The 15,372-nt window shown below is 50.8% G+C and overlaps 1 protein-coding gene across 2 annotated transcripts in view; it reads left to right on the top strand.

Moving 5' to 3' along the window:
• ASIC2 (acid sensing ion channel subunit 2) overlaps positions 1-14,887 on the top strand; it is a 1,014,799-nt gene extending 999,912 nt beyond the window's left edge. Inside the window, exons 5-10 of one of the 2 annotated variants that reach the window (XM_011360042.2) lie at positions 3,111-3,167; positions 4,727-4,880; positions 6,880-6,971; positions 10,363-10,442; positions 11,986-12,054; positions 13,942-14,887. In XM_011360042.2, the coding sequence (XP_011358344.1) occupies positions 3,111-3,167; positions 4,727-4,880; positions 6,880-6,971; positions 10,363-10,442; positions 11,986-12,054; positions 13,942-14,043 (554 nt within the window). In that variant the 3' untranslated portion in view covers positions 14,044-14,887. The remainder of the gene's footprint in view (positions 1-3,110; positions 3,168-4,726; positions 4,881-6,879; positions 6,972-10,362; positions 10,443-11,985; positions 12,055-13,941) is intronic. The other variant, XM_011360041.1, reaches the window with a different exon arrangement.
• The last annotated feature ends 485 nt before the right edge of the window (positions 14,888-15,372 follow it).

Here is a 15,372-nt window from a genome sequence, read left to right as displayed (position 1 = left end):
TTACTTTGTGTAATAGACATTGTGTTGAACAAAAGAAGCCAGACACAAAAGAGCACGTAGTGCAAACTTTTATTTACATGAAATTTGAAAACAGGCAAAGCCAACCTATGGTGACAGAATCTATAACAGTGATTGCCTGGGCAGGTGGGGAACTGATTGGAAAGGGATAGGAAGCAACTTTCTAGACTGATTTAAAATGTCTTATATCTTGATTGAAGTGATAGTTACATAGGAATATACATTTTTCAGAATTCGCTGAACTATGTACAGAAAACATGTGCATTTTATTGTATTTTTAATTCTTCAATTTAAAAAAAATAAAAGTGTAAAGGACTTGGCTTGGGGCTTAACACATAGTAAATGCTCAACAACCTTTGGCCCATCGGCTCCATTATCCTTCACCCTCTCTGTCCCCAGCAGGCAAGTCCATAGGTGTTGGAACATTTTATGGTCATCGGACTTCTGAGAATAAGAATGACATCTTCCCCAAAGGAGTTTAGCCACAGCATGACACTGGAGAGTTGCTCTAATCAGGGCCAAGGATCATAAACGACACTTTAGGCTTATGCTTAAGGCCATTCCATCCTGAACTTTCCTCCAGGCTTGGTCCTCCAGGTCTAGGTCTGGGGTCCCAATGTCTCAAGCCAAGAGGGTAGAATTTAACTGAGTCGTTCCAAGAGTTGGGACATGACAAAGCATGGAAGTAGGAAGACCTGTGTCATGTGTAAGAGACTAAGAAGATCAGCATTATTCCTGGGAAGATTATAAAAGGTAAGCTAGGAAAAATGGTGTTGGAGCCAGATGTTGAAGGTCTGTGAGGTCAGTGAAGTTTAGACTGTCATGTAGTGGATGCTCAATAATTGTTTGTTGATTGAATAAGTGAATGAATGAGCCACTAAGTCTGTGGAGGCTGAACCTCCAGGGCTGACTGCTGCCTCCACCTTCCTGTCTTGCAGCTCACATACCTGCCTCCACCGTGGGGCGAGTGCCGATCCGCAGAGATGGGACTCGACTTTTTTCCTGTTTACAGTATCACCGCCTGTAGGATTGACTGTGAGACTCGCTACATTGTAGAGAATTGCAACTGCCGCATGGTCCACATGCCAGGTCAGTGCCAGGGGAAGGGTGGCCTCAACGTCCTGACAGGGACCACCTGGGGCTTTCTTTGCATTTCTCACACATGTTCCCCACTCCAGTAGGATCCAAAGGGATATTGTTCTATAAAGACTGTTATTTGGTGCCCAAACATTTAGAGGGCAGGTAGAAACATCCACTCCAGCAACCAAGGCAGCACCCTGGTATCCAGAAGCATCCAGATGTTTGGGGAATATTCCTCCCAGTGCTCAATATGTTCACTAGTTGTTTGCTGCTCTTACCTCCTCCTAGAGTTTAGTGTCCAGATATCTGGATGTTTGCAAGTCTTGCATCCTGGTATGGTACACATTCAAATGTCCAGATGTTTATTGCTTTCATGCAGATGTTTCTCTTCTTGCATCCGCATGTCCAGCATTCTTTCAAATGAGGCAAAAGTCCATTTGCCAGCAAATAATAAGCATATGCTGACATTTCTGTTATCAGACTAATAGTGCATGCGGCTATCTCATTAGAGGAGGTCAGCATGTCAAAGGCAGAAGCTGCAGGTGGCAAGGGTTAATTAAGGCAGAAAGTTTGGTGTTGCATCATGGAAGGATGACGAGCTGGAGGCAGGGGCTTTGGATTCTTATTCAGGTTCCTCTACTCACCTGCTGTGTGTCTTGGCCCAAGTTTCTAAACCTCTCTGTTCTTACCTCATTATCTTTAAAACACAAACATTGGTTGTTATGAGGATAAAATTAGACTAAGAGATTTAAAAAATGCTTTGTAAACTGCAGAAGTCAGTGGTGGCCGTGTTAGTACATGGGGAGAGAAAACCAAAAGTATCGTTGACTGAAGACCTACTATGTGCCAGGAACTTTGCTATCATATTTAATGGCTACTATTTTATGTTTATAACATACTTTATTTAACTATATTTAACTAAATCCTTATATCAGAAATTTAGTTCATTACCAATTGTTTTTTGCTATAATTAATGCTGAAATGAACATCCTCCTAGCTAAATTCTGAATTATTTCGTTAGTAATCAGTAATTTATTTAGTAATCTAAGATTAGAACTACCGATCTTTAAAATTGCCTCTGAGCCGCCTATCAGACAATGCAGAAAGGGAAACATGCGTTAAATTACTATTATTGGAAAGGAGGGAGCATGACAGCTCCTCAGCTCTTGGAAAAAGTGTTTCAGGAAATGGTAAGGGAAAGACATTGTGGTGAACTTTAACTTTAGCACTTGGTAAAAGTAAAAAAAAAAAAAAGGTCCCAGATTTCCACAAAGACATGCCAGAAAGAGCAATCGAGCAGTAGTTGGCGTTACCTGTCTGTTGCTCAGACTGGGTCAGCAGCCATTGAGATTTCCCCCATGGAACCTGAGCCAAGGGTGACCAGCAGGGATTTAATCATTCCACCCATGACACTATTACTGGCATCTCAATTGCTAATGTGGAATTAAGGGCATAACAAAAAGGAACTTACAAAACGGACCTCCTCTCATACAGCAGGGTGCTGTGATAGAAAGAGCCCAGTCTCAGGATCAGACTGACCTGGGCTCCAAGGCTACCTCCATCACTGCCACTCTGGTGTCCTGAGAAGGCAAGATACTTAGGCCTCATCTCTTGTGGGTAAAACAGATACTTCAGAGGGAATCTGTGTGGGTTAAGGATGTTGATGCATGCCCAGAACCTAGTAGGTGTTTGCCACTGCCTGCCCACTTTCAGCCATCAAGGCTTTCTCTCCTACCTCCCACATGAGCTCGTTGCCCCTGCATAGCAATCTGGGAGAAGTTAGCCAGGCGGGACCCATATTTGCCTGCCCAAGGTCACAGAGCAGATCAGAAGCCAACATTCTGGTTCTGGGTACACTGCATCCATCCGCTGCCCTGATCCAGGGCCTCCTTCTGACTGTCCACTGGCAGACTGCTGCTCCTCCCCAGTAATGAGATTGTACTCCCCTCCCCCAGCCCCGGGAGGGGAGGCGTTGCTGCCTGAGTACCTCTCCCTGTGTTCCTTCTTTGCAGGGGATGCCCCTTTCTGTACCCCTGAGCAGCACAAGGAGTGCGCAGAGCCTGCCCTAGGTCAGTACTGGGGAACGGATGGAATGAAGGGTGGAGGGTGCTGAGATGGAGGCCTCGGAGACCTTCTGGGTGCGGAAGAGAGATCAAGTGGAAGGGAAAGCAGAGAAGGGTGAAGGGAAAGAGGCTGGACACGGTGGCATGGCTGCAGGAGCAGGGGAGGGAGATGGAGAGCAGGGTGGATGAGGGCTGGAAAGGGCCCTGGGAGAGAGCAAAGAGGTAGAGAGGTGGAGAGAAAAGAGTGGATTTGGAGAGGAATGGAGGACCTTGAAGAATGCAGAGGAGGGGACAGAGATGAGGGAGGATGGGCAATGGCACCAAAAGAGCTTGGTAATATTGTCCCGCACATGCTGGGGTGGTTCACATAGGGAGGCCAAGATTACTCCAAAGCGGGCCAGTCTTTGCATGCTCCGTTGAACTGGGGGGGGGGGGGGTTGGGGGAAGGGAGGGAAGAGGCCTGGTATACATGTCACATGTGCACGTGTGAGGAACCAAGCGCTGCCTCTCCTCCTCTCACCCCGGCCTGCTAGATGTTTGCTGGTTGGAATCATTGCTGGTTACTCTCCCCAGCCCTGCCCGGAAAACTGCCAGTGAGAGACATCACACATATAAGCCGCAAGCCCAAAGTTAAACCCACTCCACAGGACTGCCTCTCTCCAGATTTATAATCAAGACAAGCAGAGAAAATTTTTAAATCATATGGACTCAAGTTCATTCAGCAGCTGCACTGCTGGAGCTAAGCAGGGGCAACTCTGGACTCACATGTCCAGATGCTTCCACGAGGACGAGTAGGGAGGCCTGGAGGAGAGGGAGTGACTTCTGACGTGTGCAGAGGCTCAGTCTCTCCTTGAAGTGAAGAATCAATAAAACCCATGGGCAGCCAGAAAACACCAATGATTAGAGGAAAGAGAGGGAGGGAAATGATGTTGTCAACCACCTGGTCCTAAATGAAAGGAGAGGAGAGAGAGAAAAGTGTTCCGGATGCTGGGAGGTGGCCTCCAGGGAGAGGAATTACGAATCATTGCCTGGGTCCTAACCCAGCAGGCAGAGGGGGTGCGGGCTGGCTATGAGGGAGTCCCAGAGGGAATCCCACAGAGCCCTGGGCTTTGGATAAAACGGTCCACCCACATTTGCCTTTGACAGGGGGCCCACTTTGCGGATGAGAACCCTGAGGCTAGGAGCAGAGAAGGTGGCCCCGGGAAGTTGAGGGGGCTGGGACCCCCTTGGAGCCCATTCTCCAAAAGTGGTGCCTTTTCAACAATTTTAAAGGGTGGCCTGTCAGTGAAAACAATTTTCAACAATTTGAAAGGGTGGCATATCAGAAAAAGAAGGAAAACAGAACCAAGAATAACCTAGAAAGCGTGGGCATTTTTTTTATGAGAGGTCACACCTGCAACCTAAAGCGAAAGCCCAGGTCCCCTTCTTTCTTTAGCCCCACACCCTCACTAACCTGGGCAGGCACCTCCTCCCGATTCACTTTTCTGCTGCTCAGCCCAACTACTCTGGGCCCAGAGGTCCTGGTCCCCATACCTGACTAAGCCCTGCCACCCTCTCCTCTCCAGGTCTGCTGGCGGAAAAGGACAGTAATTACTGTCTCTGCAGGACACCCTGCAACCTGACCCGATACAACAAAGAGCTCTCCATGGTGAAGATCCCCAGCAAGACATCAGCCAAGTACCTCGAGAAGAAATTTAACAAATCAGAAAAATATATCTCGTAAGCTCAGTGGGCATAGTGGATGGGGGAGTTGGGAAGGGGATATGGATCAGGAGGAAACTGGGAGCGATCGAGTTAGAGGGCAAAAGTAAGCAGTTCCACTTCGCAGACATTAATTGAGCACCTGCTGTGTGCCAAGTTCTGTGCTCAACACTCAGAATATGAAGACGAAGATGATTAAGATGTAGCCCCTGCCCTTCAGGAGCTTACAGTCTGGTGGGGAGGCAACTACACAACTGAATGCTATAAAGGCTGATTCAGGCAATAAGGGAGGTAGTTGGCTGCCCCTTGAATGGGGACACAGTAAAGGAAAACTTCAGAGAATGTTTTAAAGGATGTATAGGAGTTTTCCAGGTAGGCTTTGTACATTCTGTTCCCTCTGCCTAGAATGCTTTTCCTCTTATTCTTCATCTAATTGGTCCCTCATCAGGCAGGTCTTTATTTAAATGTCATTTCCTCAGACAGTTAAATTAGGTCCCCGATTATTTTTCTCTCAAAGCACTCATGTTTTCCTTTATGATGCTCGCCACCATGCGTAATTCTATATTCATGTGTATATTTCCTGCCCCACTAGATTGAAAGTTCCCTAAGGGTAGAAACCTTTCTTTTTTGTTCTCTGTTGTGGAGTGTCTGGCACAGGGCTGGTGCTCAAAAGATATGTTTTTACAGAATAAATGAATGAATGACACGGGAGAAGAGCGTGTCCCAGGCAGAGGTTCAGGAGGGGGAATCAGCACAGGACAGACAGAAGAACTGCAAGGGGACGCTGGGCCAGGTAGCCATGTCTGAGCAACAGGACCCTGTAGGCTGAGCTGGGCAAGGAGCGGAATTTATCCTAAGAGAACAGGGAGCCGCTGGAGAACTTCAGACAGGTGACAGGCTCAAATTTGTATTTTAGACCACTGCTCTTACGTAGAACCTTCTGTGATAAAGTGTTCTATGTCTGTGATGGTCAGCATGGTAACCACTAGCCACATGTGGCCATTGAGCATTTTAGATGTAGCTTGAGTGACTCAGGAACGGAACTGTGATTTCATTTAATTTGAATTAGTTTAGCAGTTTTAGAGAGATCCTTCAGGCAGCAGTTTAGAGGATGGATGGAAAGCCAGATGGGCAGAAGGGACCCTGTTAGGAGGCAGTTGCCATAAACCAGACAAGAGATGGTGACACTCTGAATGGTACCTAGGAGAGCCCTGTGTGGAGAAAGGGGCATCCTCTCTCCCCAGCCACTTCTTCCTGCCATCATAGTCACCAAAGCCCATCCTGGGGCTGATATCTACAAACCTGGCTGCTTTTATTCAGTGGGTTTGGGACCGGGGCTCTGAAAGCATTGTGAGCAGCATGGAAGGAGATGGAGAATTGTAGGAGGAGCCAGGTCCTGCTGCCTATTCTGCACACAGATATTCTGCACACAGTAACAACTTCTCCTGCCAAGATGTGTCTCATTAACATACCTGCCCCAAGGAGCAAAAGGGAACCAGAGTGCTTCTGCCAGAAAACCCCCTAGCCACGTGTAGGTTTGCACCCAAAAACCCTCCCTGGCTCTGGCAGCTGATTTGGCAATGCCAGGGTAGGACCTCCCACTAGGAGAAGCTTGTTGTTAATCCCATTAGGAACCTGGGGACATCTCAGGAGTGAGCAGGGGATGTCAGCTGGGGCAGGCAAGGCAAGCCTTGTCAAGAGAGTCCTGAGCTCACCTGCAGGTAAGGACACAGGCAGACCCTCTGGAGGCCCAAGGACCTGGAGGCCAGGTGGGACTCCTGGAAAGCATCCAAAGACGGAAGGAGAAATAAGGGGCAAAGGGGGACAGCTGATATGTGCCTCCGGTCCTGCGAAGAGCACTGGGCTGGGAGTTGGGACTATTGGTTTCAAGCCCCACCTCTTCCACTAACCAGCTTGAACTTCGGGCCAGTTCAAGTCTATGGGACAGCTGTGTTAGATGGTCCCTGTGGATCTCGATGGTTCTAACCATGTATGGTACTGAACATTCCCTCTGCAGAGAGAACATCCTTGTTCTGGATATATTTTTCGAAGCTCTCAATTACGAGACAATTGAACAGAAGAAGGCGTATGAAGTTGCTGCCTTACTTGGTAAGTCGAAGTATCTATTGCACAAATTTCCACATCGTATAGGGGTGGGAGGGAGTGGGGATGGGCAAGTGAGTGGCAGGCAGAAAGGTAGATATAGAAGCCTCCCAATGAGTCTAGCCTTGATAGTCACTAATTGTTCCCTCTCTCCTTGCACACCTCCCGTCCCAGAATGGAAAGAACTCAGTGGGATGCAGGTTTTAGGCCCAATTCATGCTGCCTCGATTTCCCCATCAACACAGTGAGGCAGGTGAGCTAACGGTCTCTCACGGCCTTTCCAGAGCTGCCCCCTTGGAACCCATAGCCTTCTATCCCCAGGGTGGAGTCAGCCTTGGGGCTGTGGTGGGAAGAAAGAGCTATTAAATGGACAGAGGGCTGAGCTGTGGTTGATCCCCAGGTGGTGGACACAGTGAGGGTGCCCAGTGGACCGCCTACCTGGAAAGCAACATTGCTGCATAGAGGCCAGGTGTCACCCCTGAACTGAGTCCTTTGTCAAACACAAAAGAAGGGCTATTTGTCCCCAGATATCTACAAACCTGACGGCCACCCCATACAAGTTCACATCAGCTCCCCTGGCCCCATGGGCACGTAATGGATGCAGCGAGTTCATTTCAACCCTGCCACAGCCCAACGCAAAACTCACAAGACCCCTGAGGGTGGACGGTTAGAAAACATGCCCCTTGGGCCCTCCTCCCAGCTCCCACTCACTCTCAAGAAAGGGTCTGTTGCCCGTCCCTGCAAGGAAGAATAGCTGCTGGTGTCCACGTGAGCTGAACCAGATGAGAGTGTCATCCTGGGAGTAGGGGTCGGGGGGAAGGGGACGGACACCTTCTACCTGGAAGTATAGAGGAAAGACCAGCTGTGAGAATGGGGGCAAGCTGCTTCCCCTCACTATGAAATGGGTCTACTAAAACTCACTTTAAACGTTTGTTGTGATGGTTCGATGCGAGAAAGCCCAGCACGCAAAAGATACATTAAGAATTGTTTCTGATATCCGGACAGCCTCCAGGCCAGAGACCAGGGCCCAGCTGGTATTTCTAGGCACCGTCTGAGCATTTCTGCACCTCTCCCAGGAGGCTGGGGCCACAGCTGGGTCCCAGTTGGGTTAAAGTAGCTGTCACTCACCCCTCGGAGGCTGTTGTGGCCGAAGGAACTGAGCCTCGAGACTCGCATCCTGGGCCCAAGGTAGAGGCCGTGCGCCGGAGATATAGGTCCATCACCTGCCTGCCACCTTTGTCTCCTAAAGAAGACTCAGGACATGCGTCCTCCCCTCCCATTTCTTCTGCTCCCCCACATAGGTGTGTGCACATGCACGCGTGCGCGCGTGCACACACACACACACACACACACACTCACACACACGCACAGAACCAGGAAGGCCTGATCTCTGAATCTGTCAGGAGGGACGGCTCTTCTCTGCATCAGATATGAGAATGAGCATATTACCAGCATCTTGTTCCCACCCAGAATAGCCTGCTGAAAAAAGCATGCTGCCATCTGTACCTCCATGATGAGAGCGTGTGCCGCGTGTGAACCCTCGGCTCCCAGGCCCGGTCAGGCCCTCATCTCACTGCCAGGCGGCCCACCCTCACCTCAATGCACACTGCATCTCAACAGCCATACACACACCATGGTGAGCCACACACCTTGTGTGCACCTGCACAGACCCACATGCAAGCCATTCAGCTACAGAGACACATACGTGCACATCTACTGTAAGCCTACGCACTCACGCACTCATTACGTACGACTGCCCATGCACACACACTCACACCTACACGTGCTTACTCACGTTCCACACACCCAGACACACTGTGCCCACCTCCACCAAGCCACACTCACACACGCTTAGAAACATTCGGTGTACCTATCCTGTACATAGATAGCCACCTACATAAAGCCATTGATGGGCAGACGTGCTGCCTGCTTCCACACAAACATGTGAACGCACAGCACCCTGGCTTACATGCCACACTCAGTCGCACTGCATGCACACATAAGTACACACTCACACCTGACGTGCACACAGGTGTGCGCTTTCCAATAAGCCTCCATTAAGGATATTAGAGTGACCGTTGGGGGAGAGGAGGAATAAAGGGGAGCCATTTTGAGACCAGCAAGAAGTGCCCCCTCCCCACCATCTCAGCTTGTTTATCTGGGGGTGTGGTTGTTGGGCTCCTCCCGGCTGTAACAGTGGAGAAGTGGGCAGATGTACCCATCAGAAAGTTCTCAGACCAAGAAGTCAGCCTGGAATCTCCAGTAGGACTATATGCCCACTGCCAACAACACCCCCCACTCCCGGCGCTCCCCCCAGCCCAGTCTGAGAGATTACAGCTGGGAAGGACTTCACAGCTCATCTCCTCCAGCCCCCTCCCGAGTCACCTCCACCATCAAGTGTTCTTTGAAGGAAAAGCTACTGAGAAGGTCAGGACCTATCAAAGCCACATTGCAAGCTGGTAGCCCCTCTAAGCTTGGACCCCCAGAGAGCAATGGAGCAAAGCACCTTGAGGCTTTTGGGGGATCACAACCCCTTGGAGACTCTGATAATAGCTTCAAAGATATGAACTCTCCCACTACAGATGTCCAGGTACACACACATAGCATTTTCATTCAATTTCAGGAACTCTGTGACCATTTGAAGCTCTGATGGGCCCGAGAACCACCTGGGGAACCTAAAAATCCTGACTCTCCAACCCCCAACCCCAGAGATCCTGATTGTATAGGCCTAAGATAGGTCCAGGCGTCTACTCTGATTACAAGTCTCCCAGGAGTTTGATGCAGGGAGATCTGAAGACCAATCTAGAAGAACTTTGGTCAAGGGGGCCCACGCACCCCAGGGCAAGATTCCTGCCCTAGAAAGAAACCACACTGAGCATTTATTTACCTTTAGGTGAGGGAGACAGGGGTGCTTCTTAAGGGTGAGGGGCCTTATCCCAAGGGTGAGAGGGGCCCCATGTCATGATTAGACCAGGCATGGGGGAAGCTTTCTGTGCCACTGTTCCCAGACCCCCGACATGTGTGTCCCAGGCTAGACTGTGCCCTTGACCAGGGCAAGGACCACACACATCTTATTTATATTTCCAGCCCAGAGTCAAAGCAAGGCCTAGTCAGTGTGGTTCTGAATGTAACTGGCAAGCCTATTAGCCTATGAGGTGTATTCTAGGCCCTAACAATAAGCTTTCAGGTTAGCTCCCATCCCCACTGGGTACTGCAAACCATCATCTCTCAGAGCTGTGCACTAAGGGAAGAGCTCGTCAAGGCCTGGCCTTCCAGGGGAGGGGGAACCATTCAGAAGGTCTGGTTCCCGAGTACTTAGTGTCTTCACCCCTTCCTGGAAGCACTGTGAGTAAAGCCAAATCTTTGGTCTTTTCTCTCTCTCTCTCTCTCTCTCTAGGTGATATTGGTGGTCAGATGGGATTGTTTATTGGTGCTAGTATCCTCACAATACTAGAGCTCTTTGATTATATTTATGAGGTAAGATTTGGGATTGCTCATGGGGAATTGACCATATACAGGTGCCCTTATCCTGCCCCTATGTCCAGAACCAAAGCATGGGGGAGAGGGCAGCCTCCCTCCACCAGAACCTGCTTTCTCTTCCCTGTCCATGGATATTGTCTATCACCAAGCCCTTGGCCTGGGGGAGGGGCGGGTGAAAGTGAGACGGAAGCCACAGTCCTACAGGGAAGAGCCATGGGCTTTCTACACTGTCAGGGAGGGAGAGAAAGGGATGAGGAGGAGGAGATGAGATCGGGCTGAGGCCAGCTCTGAGCCCCTTCCACAGCTAGGCCAGATGTGGTGACACCCACACATTCATACGATGTGAACACACTCACACGCCCCCACACACATATACACATACACTCACATATATATCACACACACACACATGCACACACTCCTCATAAATATACACACCATTCACACACACATATGCCACACACACCTGCCCTCTGGGTGGCCTGTCATCTGAGCGGTACCTTCGTGGTCCAGGCAGGATGAGGAGGTAAGGGGCAAGCCTCACCAGTCCTGAGAGGAGCAAGGGCACACCAGCCACTTCTGGCTGTTAACAGTCTGAAGAGATGTCTCACTCAAGAAGCAGCGGGAAAAAAGCCTCCGAAAGCTTCTCAGACAGCCGACAGCTGCTTCTGGCCCTGAGAGCTCATGGTGCCCGTTAGCCTTCCCACCAGCACCTCCCCAGACCCAGCTGGCTCCAGGGGCTCCAGATTTCCTAAGGCACACCCAGCCCCTATGTGGTCCCTAGAACCATGCAAGTCTCAGCCCAGCAAACAGCCTACAGGGCCGTGTCTGCCTCTCTGAGAGGGCCGGCGATGGGCAAAGATTGGTCACAGGGAGTCACTGTGAGGGCTGGAAGCCCCTGTGAACAAGGTCCCCTAGAGTCTCACACCTGGCCTCTCAGCATGGTGACCTTGTTCCCCAAACCCAAACCACATCCCATGGCCAGGTATTAGTCTTCATTGTTTATTAATTTTTGTGAGAAGCTGTACAAAGTTATGGAAATTGAATCATACCAGGTAACATTTAATAATAACTACCCTTTGCTGCTAAGAATATAATGTTATGAGCTCGTGTGCTCTGATTTTATGAACTGTGGAGATGTCAGGCCTAGGAAGTGATGAGTAATCTTGTCCCCCAGGCCCAGCCTCAGAAAGGGGCTCCCAGGTTGCTCCTGAGAACAAACAGGGAGCCAGCCATGCCAGCACATACTTCTTATTCACATTCTCCATTCACAAGAGAAAACAATCCCTACCTGCAAGACAAGGCTCTCCTGTGACTTCTTCCAAACTCTCATCTCTGCACCAAAATCCCATCTCAACCCAAAGGCTGGGCAGCAGCTCCTAGAGCTGGCGGCCGGGCTGGGCTCCTGCCATGGTTCGTCCAGCCACAGCCCAGGTAGTCACTGCCTTCGCGGTTCCCTAGCCAAGCTGAGTGGAAGGAGGTCTCTTTACTTTTGCACCATTCTCCCAGCCTGACCGACTCCTTCCTGCTTTTCTTGCAGCTGATCAAAGAGAAGCTATTAGACCTGCTGGGCAAAGAAGAGGACGAAGGGAGCCACGATGAGAACGTGGTAAGAGCAGCTCATGCACAGTAGGTTGATTTGCCCCTCCGACCTATAGAGGCAACACCTTCCCATGGCTTGTGGCACCCTGTCAGCTCCCAAATCCAAGGACACACTGACTGAGCCTCTCGCCTATCTCTGAGATTCATCCCAAAACCTGATAGTAAGCCATGGATGCAATGGGTACTAGAAGATGCTTCCAAAGGTAGGTCCTGCCTAGCCCAGTCCAGCTTCTCATGGGCCAGAGGGCTACTCACCTCATTTAATGGCCTTGGGAAAACCAGAGAGCCTTGTGTTGGTCTACTCTTTTAGTCCCCAGGTTGGCAAAATGCAAGCTGGGACATCCCTGGTACTCTACTCCATTTGAAGGGGGGACATAGGGTTCAGGGCCTGTGACGCTGGTAGCAGCAAAGTACCCATAATAACTGCTGACTACTGAATGCCTGCTCTGTGTCAGACACTGTGCTACGTGCCTTAAGAGTGCCATGTCATTTCAGCCATACAGTCACTGTAGGGAAAAGTCTATTTTTATCTCCATTTTCTATTTTAAGGCAGATGAAGCCCAGAGACCAAGACCATGCAGCTGGTGATGTCGGAGCTGGACATAAAGCCCCCCTAACCACTGTCCTACTCTGCCTCGCTTTCCTAGAGCCAGAGAGGCAGCCCCTCTTTATGGCTGTCCATTCTCCTTCCTGAACTCAGTCTGCTCCTGGGCTCTGGTCTTGGCTGTCTGGTACAAGAATCACTGGCTCCATTTCTGTTCCAGCCGCTATTTCTCTACCGATCTCCTAGGTTGAAAATTTTGCATTGATTCCCTGAGGTCCCTGCAGCTTCGGTTTGAACAGAAGACAGCCTCTGTTGAGGAGGGGCAGTGTGGAAGGGGCCCAGACTCTGGACCGAGCTGACCTGGCTGGATCCCAAGTCCCTCACCCCTTTGGTCTCAAAGCTTCTTAGCTTTGTACCTGGGGACGAGCTACTTACTCCCCGAGCATCTGCCTCATCACACAGGGACCTGGGGGTAGTGGGTGGGGAGGGGAGCGTGGGTAGGAAAGGTCGAAAAGAGGTCAGCCTGTAAAGCAATCAGCATTGCCTAGTTTACAGTGAGTGCTCAGCAAGCACAGGTTCCCTTCCCTACCCCAACTTCCCTTCTGCTTTCAAATGCCTCGGAGTCACAGCCTCCCCTTCATCCCTTCCTCCTCCCACAACACCGTCCTCATCAGACCTCCCCCAGATTCTTGGCACAACCTCCTGGCTAGTCTCTCAGCTCTCCAACCCCCAGGCCTCCCCTGCTGCCGCAGCCCAGGGAAGGCTGGGAACCTCCTTGAAGATTCACAGCCACCTCAGCCACACCCTGCTCAGGGACCCAGGATAACTTTTCCCTGGACCCAGCCAAACCCTGCAGATCCTTTGGGCAGCTGTGACCAACTCTGGTTCTGGCTGTCGGGGACTTCCACCATCCCAGCTTGACCTCAGAGATGGGCACCACCTCCTTCAGCCTAGCCACAGGCTGTACCCCTTCACCCTTGGTAGGCCTCCAAAGGAGGCCTCCAAGGATAGGGGCCATCTAGCCCCAAAGCTAGATCTCACTTAGATGTAGCTTCAGGTGGCACATCAGGGGACCTCCAGGAGAGGTCAAACCAGCTACTAAACTTCATCACCGCAGAGCCTCTCCCCACCCCAGAGGGCATCTAGGTGGGCAACAGCGAGGATTCTAGAGGCATTGGCACCAAGACAGCAAGCCAGTGCCTGGGATGACTGGGACAGGAGGGATGACTGGGACAGGAGGAGCAGAGTCCCAGGAAAACCCACAAGTAGAGAGAATGGCCCCCATGGCCGCCAGTAGCATCGTGATGAATTTTTGCTGAATCAATATAAATACCTTCCCCCTCCCTCCAGAGCACCTGTGACACGATGCCAAACCACTCTGAAACCATCAGCCACACTGTGAATGTGCCCCTGCAGACGGCCCTGGGGACCTTGGAGGAGATTGCCTGCTGACAGCCCTTGGACCACCCAGCACCTCCCAAACAGACCTTAAGGCCCAAGACCCAGGACAGGGGACAGCAGGCTCAGGCGGGATGGCCCCTGACGACAGAAAGAAGCAAGATCCCCCTATGCACACAGCAAACGATCTGCCAAAAACCTCGCTACGGCCACGTCCGACACGGTGCGTCCTTGGGCCCCGCCATGCGTCCCTCTTAGGAGAAATGAGTCATACTCTGGAACTGTCCAAGAACCAACCTGCCATCACATCTCACTGCCAGATGTATAAAGCTCCTGCATGCTCAGACTTCTCACGGCGCCACCTCCATGTCTGTCTCTGCACATGACACCCCTCCATGCAGTTTCTGGCAGCCACTCTGCAGCCTCACAGCAAGACCAGGTTCCAGCCCCAAAGTCACCATGAGGCCACACTGGAATCACAACTGCACAATCAAGAGGGGAGCCACAGAACTGTCGACGACGTCCAGTCTTTGTGTCGTATGTGAAGGTTCTCAACCTGCCCACAAACCCCTTTTCCCCGAGCTAGACCACCGGGGTAACCAGGGCCAACCCCCTCCCATCCCAGTGTCTGTGATGGAGGCACGGTGGCCTGGGTGACTCCAGCACTCATCCATGGCGCCCACGTCATTCTGCTCTCCCTGTGACATGGCTTGTACAGTCTGGTTCTGTTCCTTTCGGAGGCTTTTACTGTTTGTCTGTCAGAGATCTGTTTTGTTTTGTTTTCCGGTTTTTGGTTTTGCTGTTCCGAGGTTCAGTTTGGTTTGGTTGTTCCATTTTCCCTGGCGTTTATTTATTTGTGCTTCCAATCACGGTCATATTAAAAGCTGGTCTTGTGGAAGTGGCTGCGTGGTTTCTGCCTTTCCCCGACACTCAGATCTCGCTCCTCGAGAGCTCAGGAAAGGACCAGACCCGACAGGTCAAAAACCGCAGGTGACATATACATAAAGGATTGTGCCACAACACTTACCTTGATGAAATGTGTACACTCTATATTCTATTCTACTTTAAATCTTTGAAGACTATTGATCGCAGCCTCGTAAATGATTTCATGAGATATTAACGGGTCACAGGCCACGGTCCGAATGACACTGCCCTGGACCACAGGCATGTGGCATGAAAAGAGGGAGACAAAACACTGCCTAGACCTGAAAACCATACAGGAGAACTTCACGTCCCTCTGCCCTTCCGTCTCTGTCCTAACCCCTCTTGACCCCGTCAGTGAACTTGGGCTGGACATAGGCTCCAGAGTGGCCTCCCTCCAACACACCAGCCTTTCCAGACCCTCTCTGCACCTCGCCTCCTCACCCCCACCAGACAGACCTG

This window comes from Pteropus vampyrus, unplaced genomic scaffold (genome assembly GCF_000151845.1).
Source record: "Pteropus vampyrus isolate Shadow unplaced genomic scaffold, Pvam_2.0 Scaffold50, whole genome shotgun sequence".
NCBI classification, from domain to species: domain Eukaryota; kingdom Metazoa; phylum Chordata; class Mammalia; order Chiroptera; family Pteropodidae; genus Pteropus; species Pteropus vampyrus.
The sequence above is the reverse complement of the archived record's forward strand: the minus strand, read 5'-3'. Positions and strand labels throughout refer to the sequence as shown.